Raw genomic sequence first — 15,378 nt, 5'->3', positions numbered from 1 at the left:
ATATATATATATATATATATATTTTTGCATTCAGATGTAAAATGCTTAATTGAATTGACTTGAATCTAATTCCATTCACACAGTTGTTAAATGCATACTATTATCAAGGAACTGTTTGGCTCTGAGAATACAAAGATAAGAATGAATTGGTCTCAGTCTCCTCTTCAAGAAGCTTTCATTCTCTTCGGGAGGGGAGGGAGGAAAGATACAATAGATATGTTAATACAAAGTATAACCCAAATAATAATTTTTTAAAATCTGAGGATTTTAATAACAATAGGAGTTTGAGAGAGATCCTAAAATCCTTAGGCAGGAGGTAGAGGTGAAGGAGTGAATTTTAGACATGGAGAACAACCTGTGCGAAGGGACAAATGTAGAAGTTGGAAGTAGTTTATGGAGAATAGCTGGCAGGCCAATTTGACCTGACCAGAAAGTGTGTGGAAGGGAATAATATAAAATAAGACTGGAAAAAAAAAAAAGACTGGAAAAGTTGTGGAGGATTTTAAAAGCTCTCAGTCTAAAGATCTGTAGACAGACAGTAAGGAAGCCACTGTTCATGTAAGCAGAATAAAATTAGCCTTAGTTACAGAAAGACATGAATACAAATTAATTAGTGGTTATCTAATGCTTTCAAATTATTAATGTTTAGATAGGGAAAGCTTTGAAATACCTAAATATCAGTTTATCTTTCATAGAATTCATTAAATGAAAAATTAGAAAATTATAAGGTAAATATTAAATGTATATGACCACAATTCAAAAGTTTTGGTAGTTATGTCATCTCATTTTTACTTGCTTCATTGGAAAACAGATTACAGTTAGAGAGGCTATGTTTTCCACCACAGTGCTCCTCAGACACCTCAATGTCGTAAGGCAAGGATTGTTTCTTCCGGAAGGCATTGCTAACTTGAACAAGATTGCCAATTTTGGCTTTTACTACAGAGCTGGAAAAGCTTCAGGTATAAACCTGAGAATAAAGTGTCTGTGGGTCCAGTCTAGCTAAATTAGAAAAAAACAAAAACTCATCAGTAGAAGGGTGACCCCTAGATGATGAATTTATTTCAGCCACAACTCATTAAGACTATTCTTTAAAGCATTTTAAACCACAAAGAGTTTTTGATCCTTGTCAGTAGAGGGAGCCCCCACACTGATTAAATTTCTTTTTCCACTTTTCTACTTCAGAATCGTCATAGGTTAGGTTGGAAGGAATATCCTCAGAAGGTGAAAGGTTAAATACATGTTCAGGAGCTTCTAATGCAGCAAGCTTGGCTGCAGAATTGGCTCGTGCATTTCCCTTTGAAACAGGATCACTATTCCCTGTGTGGGCAGGGCAATGTACAACGGCTAGGGAAGAAGGCAGTTTCAGGGCATGTGCACTAAAATGGGAAGGCAGAGAAGCTGCCCAGAGGGTGTCATAATCAGAAACTACAGCAGCTCCAGTAAAACGGGTTCCCTCTCTCATAAATGAGGAACCATCTGTATGTATTCTAGAAGCGGTAGTCATCACCTTAATTCTATTTGATATTTAGTGTGCACACTTTGCATAATAATTACTGTATAGCTATGAACTCCTCCTACACTTACTTGAGACTATTATCGTCCAGTTTAAGTTGAACAGCAGTTTTGCCCCTGAGCCCAGGCTCATATTCATCAGCCTCTAACTCTTAATCTGAACAGACTTCAAGCTATAAACTTTTTTAAAACTTGCTGCTTTGCCTCAGACACCTTCTAGGAATGTCATTTTACCTTCTGTCAACCTAAGTTTCCTCATCTACAAAATGTGAATGATAATAGCATCGACCTCACAAGGTTGTTGTGAGGATTCAAATCAGATAACATACGTACGGTGCTTTGTAAATATTAAAGTGATGTGTAAAATTAGTTATTATCACTTAGTTCTTTCAAGTTAAAGTTAGTCATAACTCGATGGTTCCTAATGCATTTCCTATAGCCTTTTTTAACTTCATATTTCATTTAATTTATCTTAGATGTTTTACATTTTCTCTGAAGTATACATTAAAATGAGAAGCAAAAGGTCATATTTTTAAAGCTAATAATATTGTATTTCCTTATACAAGATTCAAGTACATCATCACTTTATGAAATTTTGTGCTTCTTCCATGTGCTTTTTAAAAGAAAGTTTTATTTTTCATTTAAGTCAATTTTGTAGTATAAAATATTGCTAAATTGGAGGAGAAATTAATTTTTAAAAATAATTACTTCTGCCTCTATCAAGTTTCTGTGGAAGTGAGTTGTTGTTTTTGTATGTGTGTGTGTGGCGTTTTCCTTTTGGCAGTGGGCTAGGGCTTACAGGGACTTGTAATTTTCTCTGAATTAATACAGCTCTTCCTTTGCACATACTGTTCCTGTCAATGTAGGAGCTGTTTACTTGGAGGGAAGCCTTGAAGAAGCTAAACAGTTATTTGGACGCTTGCTCTTTAATGACAAGGTATTTTAACTTGAATCATTTGACTTTCTTCCTAATTGGCTCTTTTCGTAAGATTTTAATTTCAGTAAAACTTTATTTTGTGAGGAATGAGGTAAATGAAATAAAATATATTTGTTTTAATACAAATTTAGTAGAGATTAAAGGAAATCACATCATTTTGACTTTGATATAAATCTTTACATTTTAAGCATTGTTTTTTGGGACACCCTGTATTAAAGGTAGTCATTTTGTAAAGTCATTTCATTGTTTTGAATGACAAGACTGAGAGAATAAAGAATTTTCTTATAAAATTGTAATTTTGAGATACTAGATTCTAAAGTGATTCTTGTTTGCAGATTATATTTGAAAGTTTTATATTTCTAGAGAAATCTTGAATCCTTGATGTGTAAGAGGTTTATTTTTTTATAATAGGACTGATGAATTAATGTGACATTTAAAGAAAGAGTTAAGAATATACTTCAAATTGAAATAAGTTATAATTTGTTATAATAGTCTTCATAGTACCATAAGAAGATGTGTAATAGGCCTGTGTTCTCAACTCTGATGAACCATTTATATTTACTGGTATTATTCATTGCCCTTATATATTTGAGGCTTAAAAAAAAATGAGTAGTATTTTTTAAAGTAGCGTGGGCTTTTTATATGTAGATCTTTTTTCTAAGATCTATGTAGTAGTTCATGCATTTCATCTTCTAGAAAATATTCTGAAGGAAACACACATCTTCCTATATATATAGACAGACATTTTTAGTTATGTGTCTATATTTTGCAGGAAGAAACTGTTTTATGACTTTATTCAATCTTGAAACTTTTTAAAAGATATTATTCATTACACTGTACTTTTATATTGGCTTCAGTGTCCCGCAGGCTTACGGCAGCTTTATAAATGGGGTTACTGAAGACCAGGTGTTTTTGTTTGTTTGTTTGTTTTTTTAAGTGCAGGTCTTTTGTGAAACTGAACAGAGCCCAGGTGTTTAGAGGTATATTGCATGCTTGCTTTTGTGACCCATTCAGACTTGATTGGTCTTTCTTCTTTTGGTGCCTGTGATACTTCACTGTCACCCCTATCTTCCTTCTCTGTGACTATTCCCTACTGCTTTATCTCTAGTGATCTTCTTCATGGTTCCTCTATTTTTTATATGCTTTATTGACAGGCCATCTACTCCCATTGCTACAACTATCACTGCTCATAAACAATGCCTAGATCTCTGTCTCCAACCCAGTCTTTCTCTCATGCTCCAGATTTGTGCTTCTTTCTGTCTGTCTTGACAGCACCTCAAACTAAACATCTGTACTTAGAACTAACTATCTTTTCTCTCCAGAAAAAAAGAGTTCTCTCTTTTGATTTTCTTTCTTTCAATGGTACAACCATCCTCATAGTCACCTATGCTTGAAACTTTAGCCATTTTTGGTGGTTCCATCATTTTCCTTACTTCCAATAGCTAACCAGTTGCTAAATCCTATTATTATTCATACCTCGACAGTGTCTCTTATATTCATCCCCTATTCTTTGTTTTCAGTCTGGTTTGGTTTTTTTTGTTTTGTTTTTGGTGAGGCAGTTGGGGTTAAGTGACTTGCCCAGGGTCACACAGCTAGTAAGTGTCAAGCGTCTGAGGCCAGATTTGAACTCAGGTCCTTCTGAATCCAGGGCTGGTGCTCTATCCACTGTGCCACCTAGCTGCCCCTTCAGTCTGGTTATCTTAAGCACTAACCTAGACTTATTTCAATAGCCTCAAAACTGATCTTCATTTCTTCCACATTCATCTTTCACATCACTGCTGGATTAGTATCTAGCATTGGTCTTGTGATCCCCTTGCTCACAAATGTTCAGTGGTTCCCATTACCTAATTCTTTTGCCTAGAATTAAGCACCTTCCACAATTTGGCCTCAAACTACCTCCTGAAACTTAGAATCTGCTACTTTTATTTATATACCTGATGTACTAGAAAAACTAGACTGTTTGCTATTCTCTATTTGCTTCTTACCTCCATTTTCTCCAGTTTTACCCAAATTCCATCTCTTCCGTGAAATGTTCTCTCTCTTTCTCTTTCCCTTTTCCTTGACACAAGTAATCTTTCTCTCTGAACTAACATTATACCTTTAGCGCCTCTCATGTGTCACTTTCACATAGTTGATAATTTGTGTACATGGCCTATGTCGTCTCCTATTACTTATTGTCAGCAATCTCCAGGAAAGCTGAGGTTATTTTTTTCATTCTTGTCTCTATCTTCCACAGCACCTATCCCAATGTCTTGCATGTATGTATTCATGCATGTATTCTTCAATTAGTGGTTTAGATAAAGTGTGTAATGCTTAAAAGGAGGAGAGAATAAATGTAGATCAAAATAATGGTCCATATAACCAACAGTAGTAACAATATTGATATCATGAACTGGACCTTGAAGGAGAGGTAGAATTTGGACAGGTGAAAAGAAGACTTTCCAGGTTGGAAGAACACCATGAGTAAAAAGTACACCAAACAGACAAGAGTCTAGTATATTTGGGGAGCAGTGACATGACTGATTTGGCAGTAGTGGAGAATTCATATTGGGGGAAAATTAGAAATAGATTATGTAATGTTCATCTAGAGAATGGGACTTGCCTGGGACATTGAAGGTTTTTGAGTGAAGGAGGGATATGACAAAAGTATAATGTTTAAGAAAGTTTAATCAGCTGAAAGTATATGGTAGATTAAAGAGAGGGTAGAGGCACAGAAGGCAGTTAGGTGGCTATTAAAGTCATCCCTCTGAGGTATTGAAGGCTGAGGTTATTTATGGTAGTGACAGTGGAATTAGAATGAAAGGGCAGGTTCAATAAACTGTCATTAAGTGATTATTTTGTGAGGAATGTTGTCCTTGAAGCAGGAGATTCAAAGATGAAAATAGGGCATAATCCCTTTCTTAAGGAGTGTAATGGTGGAATAAGACCTTCACAGATAAGTATGATACAAGATGAAATGTGTTCACAAAAAGTAGTTCTAGACAAATTACTGTAAAAAATATTTGGAGTTGGGGAAGGGTGAGGTCAAGGAAATCTTGGAAGAAGTGACTTTTGATCTGAACCTTGAATTTATTAAATGGTTATCAAATGGATTACAGGGGTGGAGGATGACCTATACAAAAGCACAGAGTAGGGAGAGGGCAAAAAAGTGCTCTTGGAATAACTAGTGCTCCAGTTTAGCTATGTTTGATTCCTAAATGGAGTAGAATCAAATAAGGTTGAGAAAGTGGGGTAGGACACTAGACTCTGAAATGGCAGCTTAATTAGTTTGTCTTTTATCCTCAAGATAGAGGCAAACCATTGAAAATATTTTTTTCAATGTTAAGATGATTGTGACAACTATAAGAAGGTATTAGACAAGATAAGGAAATCATTCAAGAGACTAGATAGAGTGAGAAGTTAAACAAAATGTCTCTTAAAAGTATACATAAGGGGGCAGCTAAGTGGCTCAGTGGATAGAGCACCAGCCCTGGATTCAGGAGGACCTGAGTTCAAACCTGGCCTCAGACACTTAATACTTACTAGCTGTGTGGCCCTGGGCAAGTCACGTGACCCTCATTGCTCTGCCAAAAAAAAAAAAGCATACATAAGATGTTCAAACTCATAAAATAGCGAAGTTGAAAGTGACCTCAGAGACAGTTTAAACCAACACATCCCAGAGTAAGATTCCCCCAACAAGAGGCATTTCTAACCTTTCCTTGAAGATCTCTTAGGAGTGGAATCACTACCTCCCAAGTCTACTCATTTTACTTCTTTAGAGCTCTTCTTGTTAGGAAGTTATTCTTTACCTCAAGCCTAAATCTCCCTCCCTCTAATTTCCACTCATTATTCCTGGTTTAGCTTTGTGGGATCAGGGAGAGCTAGTCAAGCCCCTCTTTAACATTTTTGACATCATGTCTTATCCAAAATCTTCTTTGCTGGACAAGAGATCAGTCCACACAGAGTGCTTGAACTCAGAGCCTTTTACCATTCTGTTTGGCTTCTTCCAACTTATCGATACCCTCTTAATATGGTTTCTAAAATTGTGAATGAGTTTTGCAAATATTGAGAATTGTCTATAGATAGTTATTGTAAGTTTTCTGCAAAATGTAAGTTAGAAAAAGTTTGTTTTGTTTTTTAAAGAGCTTAAGCAACTAAACTTTTATATTAGGGGTTTTTTTTAAACTTCATTGGTTTTTAAATTTTTTTGGACGAGATAATTGGAGACATTAAAGATAGTATACTAGTGAATATACTTTTAAAAGAATTAGTTTGCCAGCACTATTTTGAATTTTTAATAATCACAGTCACCATCTAAAATAGTTCAATATTTTAAATAATGACATTTTATTTAGTATTCTGAAATATATCAAATGAATCCTTTGAACATTAAAGGTGTGTCTCAATATTTTAGGACCTCCGGGAAGTTTGGCTTAATTATCCACTACACCCACTCCAAGTAAGTGATTCTTTAACCTCAGTGGTTTTGCTTTATAGTAGAATTTGAAGGGTTTTTTACATTTTTATCCTTAGATTCTCTCAAAGATTATGAAATTCACCTGTCATGACAGTGTTGGAAATTGAGTGAGGAATAGTGTAAGGGGCTAAAATTCTAACTATACTGTCTAAAATATCTAATGATTGGTTGCCATTAAATTAGAAGCTTTAGCAAGAGTTTAGACTTTTAAGCATTTAGTAAGGAGAATAAGAATTTGGTGAAAAGAGAGAGAAAAGGCCTACATTTAGCTGTCTATCTCGGGGAGCTGATGTCTCCAGCTCCGCTCTCCACAAGAGTCCTCATGAAAGAGAGCGAGCCACGCCACCTTCATCCCACAAGCCTCCTGTGAAACTGGGAACTTCCCATCCACTTGCACACACATCTCCAAGCTAATTGGCTGGTAGCCTTGATTGACAGTACCCACGAGCAAAAGTCACTTCCTGATGAGCTCTCAGGCGTCTTCTCCTCATTGGCGGAGCTTTTCTACAGTAACTCTCCAGCAGGCGGCATCATTCCAACGTTACAGTAGGATGGTGCTAACCATATTACCTATTCTGTTCTTTTTCTCCCCTTCATAAGGCAAATATATCTTTTTGTATAGAGGAATTTGGCAGCAAGGTGATATTAAAACATTTTTATGCCAGTTTTCCTGCTATATAGGATAAGAGAATAAGGAAAATATGTTTTATGGAAAAATAAGTAAATCAAATTTGAGATTATATTTTACTTAATTTGTACCTGAGAAATTCAGGTCTTTAAATTAAGGTACTGAATTAAAATTGTAAGGCAATGTTATGTCTTTTATTGGAGATCTGTAGGACCTTCTGGTGTTGCTTATAAAAGAATACCTATCCTACATCAATTTTGAGAATCCTTGTTGTTTTGGGTTTTTTTTTTCTTTTGGTATGTACATATATAATCTAGAAAATTACAAGCACTCTGCATTAATTCTGGTTTTTATTGTTAAGCTTCTTATGAAATTTTAGCTCATTCATTTTGTACAAACAGGCACACATAGACTTTGTCATAACTCAGTAATTCAGAATACTTGAAAAACATTTCAATAACATGATATGAATTAGACAAAAACTTGAATCCTGACTTTAATTTTTATATTTCCTCTTCATCAAATGCTAAAAGGTTCAATGTTAGAACCGATTTCTACTTGAATAAAAAATGTTAATGCCCTTTAGAGTGAGCCGGGTCTAGGCTTTTTTACTTGCCAAAGTATATTTGGTCACTAAAAAAGAGGTTTGTTATTTGTACAGTGTCGGGGTTGGGAAAAGTTTTAGAGATTGTTTAATCAAACTTCATTTTATAGATGAGAACGCAAAGGCCCAGCGTGGTTAAGTAACCTAGAGAGGTTAGTAAAGGAGATTCACATAATCTCTTCCTGCTGCTCTTAGATCAATGTATTGATGCAGTTATGCACTCTAACCTACTCTGAAGGGCCAATACAACATGTGGAGTTTTGAATACCCTTTGTACAATACTTTTAGTCGTGTAATGTGGTAATGAATTAGAAAATACTATTGTAGAACCTTCTGTACTAAATCTGTTTATTCTTATTGTTAAGTAAGGATTTGAGGGTGGGTAGGGAAGAAGTTTTTTTTAATTTAGATTTCAAATATTTCTGCTTGGTTTACACATACAAATTATTCTAAAAGAAGATTTTGTTTGTTTTGAAACCAATAGGGATGATTGAGTAGCAAGCAAAACACTTTAATGTTCTGAAATTTATAGAATGTATTTTTTTTTCCCTCTGAAGCTACAAGAGCCAAATACTGATCGACAGCTTATTGAAACCTCTCCAGTACTACAGAAGCTTACAGAATTTGAGGAAGCTATTGGAGTCATTTTTACTCATGTTCGACTTTTGGCACGAGCATTCACATTGAGAACAGTGGGATTTAATCATCTGACTCTGTGAGTTGAAAGTAGCATTTCAGTTGAGAGTAGCATTAGCAGGCTTATTTAGGTAATGTCGACTTTGGCCTTTGCCGTATTTGCTTTGAATAAATTGTAAGCTACATAGCCTCATCAAGCAGCCTCAAACTGTTACCATATGAATGTCCTGTCTGATGTTTTCTTGGTCACTTTGTTTTCTGATCTATTCACTTAGAGTAAAAGGATAGGATGTATCTGAAATTTCATTAAAGGCTAAATTCCTGTACAGCCATCAGAATTTGAAATATTTAAAGGGAGTAACAAGGTTTTTGAGTGCTCTTTAAAATTATTCATATAATTCTCCCTTCAAAGTATGAAGTTTTATTTATTTGTTTTAATGGATTTCTATATTAACTTTGAACTAGAGTCTAGATTTTTAAAGACTATTCTACCCTTTTTTTTTTTTTTTTTTTTTGGTGAGGCAATTAGGGTTAAGTGACTTTCCCAGGGTCACACAGCTAGTAAGTGTTATGAGGCTGGATTTGAACTCAGGTACTCTTGAATCCAGAGCCGGTTCTCTATCCACTGTGCCACCTAGCTGCCCTGTACCCTTTTTGTGTGGGGGGGTGGGGTGGGGGGGAAATTGGGGTTAAGTGACTTGCCCAGGGTCACACAGTGTTAAGTGTCTGAGCTAGATTTGAACTCGGGTCCTCCTGAATCCAGGGCCAGGGCTCTATCCACTGCGCCACCTAGCTGCCATTTAAAGACTATTCTAATGAATGTTTGAGTAAGAATTAAATAAATATGCTTAATTACTCACTGTTAGTTTTAATTTTGACACCAAATTTTATTTTTATTTGTATTCTTGCAGATTTCTCAGATAAGTAGTTACCACCTCTACTTGAGGTGTTCTTAGCCTGGTGTTTTCGAACTTGAGAGGCTTTTTTAAAACTATTAATTCACTATAACTGACTTCTTTTGTAATTCTGTGTATTATTTTATTCCTTTAAAAAATTATTCTCAAGAAAGGGTCTATAATTGACAGCTTATGACACTAAAAATGTTAAGAACTTTTACTCTAGCTACTTTGTTTTCAGGTTTATATTTTAGAATTTGTTTAAACTTTAAAATAGGTTTGTTCATTTTATACAAATTTTCTTTCCAAATGTCAACTACTAAAAAAGACCGTTTATTTTTTCTCAATTAGGAAATTCTAGAACATTATTAATTTTTTTAATTAATAACTATTGATTTATGCATCAAAATAAACCATTTATATACTTAAATGATCTTTTAGCTTACTTTATTTTCACCCCTAGTGCTTATTTTTTTTTTGTATGTTTCATTTTTCAGAGGCCATAATCAGAGAATGGAATTTTTGGGTGACTCCATAATGCAGTTGGTAGCTACAGAATACTTGTTCATTCATTTTCCTGATCATCACGAAGGTCACTTAACGGTAAGTTTATGATTAATCACTCCTAATGGTAAGGCAACTGCAGGACACAAAATAAGAATTAAGAAAGTAGCTAATGACATTCTGCATTTGATTGATAGCTTAAATATTAACTACAATAACTTCTAATAAGGTTTTGATCATTTTAATTGGTGAATCGTACACTCAACAATTAGCACTTTTTTTAAAAAAAAATTGGGGGGGGGGCAATTGGGGTTAAGTGACTTGCCTAGGGTCACACAGCTAGTAATTGTTAAGTGTCTGAGGCCGGATTTGAACTCATGTCCTCCTGAATCCAAGGCCAGTGCTCTATCCACTGTGGCACCTAGCTGCCCCTAGCACTTATTTTTTTTAATACAATAGAAAATTTCCCTGTTTTTTTTTTTTTAATTTCAGGAATCATGAAATATTTCAGTAATGTCAAATCAAGTCACTAAGCATTTATTAAGTACTTTACCATGTGCCAGGGACTATATACTAAGTGCTGGGAATACAAATGCAAGCAGAAAGGTAGTCCCTAGTCTCAGGGAGTTTACATTCTAATGGGTAAAGCTAATACATAAAAGGAAGGGCAGTGGGATTAGGGGAGAAAAGTGAGTCTGTAGGGCTGAGGGAATAAACTGAAGGAATAAGGAGACATGGCTGGCCTTGTTCTGCATGGGAGCTTTCCTTCAGATGGCAGGTCCTGGAGGGACCACCCAGTCAGACGAAGAGACCACAGGGGCAAGAGTATATGTATTTCCAGTGAAAGGAGTCTAGAGGTACAATGAACTTTAAGACTGAGGAGGCTTTTCTGGCATTGTAGAGATAATGGAGTGAAGCCTGGAGAAGACTGCTGAACCAAGATGCATTGGGTAGCCAGTTATACCATATCAGAGCTTATGTGCAATACATTTTGGGTTTTCATTTTTAATTTAGCACTCACGTTAAGATCCTTACTAAAATGGTCGAGAATCTTTTAGACAAAGAGGTGAGGGGTAGACATGATGGAGTATTTAAAGATATTTTTCAGTACTTTTTCTTCTTGATTTCTGAACAAGTCACCATTGAGAATTGTCATTCCTTTGAGACTCATTGTAAACACTGACTTGTTTTTTATGCAGTTTTGGGTCCTAGCACTCATAATTTCAAAAATAAAGTACATGGGGCTGTCAGAAAAACCAGAATAGTGAAACAACACTGCTTATTCAGCCCCTTGCAACAGAATTTACAAGCCCTTAGACAAATGACTCACTAAATTTTTTTTAATGAACTGTGTTTAGTTGGTTAAGAAACTGTCTTCCTTCTATACTAATTTTCATACTTGTAAATATCTGGGTACTTTTACAAAGTTAGATGATACCTCATTTCAAAGTCGTCTTAATGCATCCGGTAAGTAAAAATCAACTTCAGATAGCTGTCCCATTAGAGACAGTATCTGATGGTCTGTGATTGATGTGAGAAATGGATTTAGGGAACAAAATACATACCTTCAATTAAGTGACTATTAATCATGTACCTATGTAGATGCCTTACTATAGAAAGTAGAAAGAAGACTCAATTTGGAGCTAGAATATCTGGGTGTAAATCTCATATCTGCTACTTAATACCTTTATAACCTTAGGAAAGTCACCTAACCTTTTTAGGCCTCTTTTTCCTCATTTATAAAAGGAAAGGGTTGAACCAAAATTCTTTCTGCACAACTCAGTGGATTTTCCACTATACCATCTAAGCTCTCTGGGCAGTCATTTTTCAGTTGTGTCCAACTCTTTGCGATAGGGTTTTTTTGATAGACGCTAGACTGGTTTGCCACTTGCTTCTCCATCTCTCTCTCTCTCTCTCTTTTTAATAGCATGAGAAAATGAGACAAATTAGGGTTAAATGACTTGCTCAGAGTCATACAAGTAGTAAGTATCTGAAGTGAGATTGGAACTCAGGAAGATGAGTCTTTCTCAGTAGAGGCTTGGCATTCTATCTACTGCACTACAAAGCTGTCCATTATATATATTTAGCAAGCATTTATTGAATAACTTCTGATTATTAAAGATCGAGTTAGCATCCTTTGTACAAAAACTCTTATCTCCTGTGATGTATAACTTTGACTTTAATTTTCTCCTTTCAGTTAAAATGTCCCAACCTCTCAGTACTTCAGTTTCCCCAACTATAAAATCAAAGGGCTAAATTAAAGGATAGCTTAGTTCCTTTCTACTTCCAGACTTAAAAATTAAAATTTACCATTTTCTTGTTTTACACTAGATGGTTCTCTTTGGTAGATTTAATTTTCAATTTCTCTTTGGCAGTGAAAATTACAAAGAAATTCAGGGAAGAAGGCCACTATTTTTTGTTTGGTTGGTTGGATTTTTTAGAATTTTTATTTTCCCAAATTACATGTAAAAACAAATTTTGACATCAATTATTTTTAAACTTTGTATTCCAAATTCTCTTCCTCCCTCCCTCCAGCCCCCCAAGAAATCAGGCAATTTAGTATGTTATACTATGGATTGCATTTTCCATAGGTCCTTCAGAGTTTTCTTGGATCATTGCACTGCTGAAAATAACCAAGTCATTTACAGCAGATCATCTTACAATATTGCTGTTATTTTGTATATAATGTATTTCACTCTGCATCATCTCATGTAGGTCTTTCCAGGTTTTTGTGATAACATCCTGCCCCTTTGAAGAGATATTAGGGGGCAAGTCACAGGAATTCTGAGCTGCAGTGAACTAAGCCAATCAGGTGTCCATACTAAGGTCAATATAGTGATCACCTGTTTGCTGGAGGAGGGGGCACATTGGCCTGAGTCAGAGACAAGTAAAAGTTTTTGTGCTGATCAGAATGGGATGGGGCCTGTTAAGTAGCCCCTGTACTTTCCAAACTGGACAAGATAAAGAGACCCAACCCTAGAGAGAGAAAGAGAGGGAGGGGGTGGGGGTAGGGAGGAGTAGATATCACAAGTATTAAGGAATAGACAAACACACATTTGAGTCTTTCTGATTTAATCAGAAGAATTGAAACAGCCATGAAAAAATGAGAGACTTGGCAACAGTAGGCTGTTGTTTACATTGTTATATGTTTGGCATAAATTCTAGGTTAATTTTTATTCAAAGACAGATCTAGTACCTAATCTGGAGAGACCATGGTAGAGGAGATAAAATAGAGGCCATACTTAAAGTTGAGAAGACTGAGCTTACGTCTTACCACAGATATTCACTAGCTGTTTGGCTGTGAGGCAAGCCACAGTTTTTTCTGTGTCAGTTTCCTCATCTACAGAATGGGGACCACCTGGTGGTTCTACCAGTGTAGGTCAGTACCTCTTGTACACTTATAATCACACAATTTGGTCTAGGCCAGCTGAGGGGTTATATGACTTGACTGGATTCTCAAAGTCTATCAGAGAAGAGTATTAATGAGTATCAGAATGAGGTCATAGCATTGTAGATCTAGAGCTGGAAGGAATCTCAAAGGTCATTTGGTCTAACCTCATTTTATAGATAATATAGATGAAGTACTTTGTAAAATTTAAAACACTGTATAAATTTCAATTTTAATAGTATTCTTATCATTCTTATTCCCCAAAAAGAATGTATTTGGTATAATTAGAACAGCATTTGCATATCAAATATCTACTCTCAATTAGGAGTCTTAACTGCTTTCTAACTTTGATAACATCACTGTCCTATTCCTTTTGATTTAAATTGGATCTTAATCATATCAGTTTTAGGAGATGAAATATACTGTCCTTCTAGCATGCTATTTTTCTGGCTTTGCTCTCTCTTTGCTAAGTAGGAATATTTTTTTAAGTTAAATCATTTAACTATTTTCTATCTCCTCACTTGACTTTTGGAACCAATCATTGAATTATGGGAGAAGTCATTTATATGACACTAGCTCCCAGAAACTCTGCTATTTGATATATCCTTAGGTTTGCCTTAAACAAGCCCTTTCTGAAGCCCTCCCTCTCCTACTCTATTGCTTGATTAAGAACTCTCTGACTTGAAGTTGATAGCTGGAATGTTGGAATGAAAGTAATTTCTTATCAGCATAAACTTATGCATAAGATCCATGGGATCACATATCCTAAGCACTAGAAAGGGACCAGAGAGATCATCCAGCCAGTCTCATTTTACAGGTGAAGAAAAAGAGGTCTTGAGAGATGAAATTACTCTCCTTAAGGTTACATAGATGGCAATGTTCAACTTCTTCCAGCTAGAAATCGTGTTTTTTCCAGGTACTATTCAAATTCTACATCTATAAATAATATAGTATAATACATATACCCTTTGTATTGTTATTAATAAGTGATTCCAGTGATTTTCTTAGCTGGTTTCTTGAATTTTAACCCTTTCCTTAACTTTTGCAAAGTGATATCTATGAAGTTTTTCTTTGATTCATCTAATTCAAGGGTTCATAATCTAGGTTTCAAGGATCCCTGTGAATGAAAGTGTATGCAGCGGGGCAGAGGGGGGAATGGATTACATTTTTATTGTCATTAGTAACTGAAATTTAGCATCCCCTTCAGCTAGTTAAATGCATTTTAAAGAGTCCATAAACTTTATCAGACTGCCAAAATGGGTTCATGATACAAAAAAAAAGATTAAGAAATCATGATCTAATTTCTGAAAAGACCTGCTAAACTTTATAGACTTTCCTGTTTTTCTCTCTTAAGAGCTATAAAGCCTAGTCTTTATATAGCGTTTAAGATTAAGATTTGCAAGGTACTCACTGGATAACTGTTCTCTCATTTTATTCTTACAACAACTCTAGGAGGTACGTGCTATTGTTACCTCCATTTTACAGATGAGTAAACTGAAACAATCAGTAGTTGTGACTTGCCTAGGGTTATAAAATCCATCTGAGGACAGATATAAACTTGGGTCTTCCTGGCTCCAGGTCCTGAGCCATTTAGCCAACTAGCTGAATTTATATTTCCATTTTTCAGAAAGTACCTTTTTCTTCCATGATAGTGTCTTTTACCAGTTAGCCATGTAAAGTTTTTATTTGAGTATCATGTATTTTTTTGAAACTTTTTTTTTTTAATGACCACAGACAACTTAGAACATATATCAACTAATCAGTAGCTACTGAACAGGAGCTACTCTGAAAAAGTGTGAAAGACTTGGAACTCAACA

The 15,378-nt window shown here is 35.3% G+C and overlaps 1 protein-coding gene across 1 annotated transcript in view; it reads left to right on the top strand.

Annotated features, from left to right (window-relative positions):
• The window catches only part of DROSHA (drosha ribonuclease III), a 99,987-nt gene that overhangs the window by 68,937 nt on the left and 15,672 nt on the right, over nt 1-15,378 (top strand). Inside the window, 4 exon segments of the mRNA XM_043975570.1 lie at nt 2,379-2,449; nt 6,843-6,887; nt 8,695-8,852; nt 10,167-10,272. Coding sequence (XP_043831505.1) covers nt 2,379-2,449; nt 6,843-6,887; nt 8,695-8,852; nt 10,167-10,272 — 380 coding nt within the window.

This window comes from Dromiciops gliroides, chromosome 1, assembly GCF_019393635.1.
Source record: "Dromiciops gliroides isolate mDroGli1 chromosome 1, mDroGli1.pri, whole genome shotgun sequence".
Taxonomy (NCBI): Eukaryota; Metazoa; Chordata; class Mammalia; order Microbiotheria; family Microbiotheriidae; genus Dromiciops; species Dromiciops gliroides.
The sequence above is the reverse complement of the archived record's forward strand: the minus strand, read 5'-3'. Positions and strand labels throughout refer to the sequence as shown.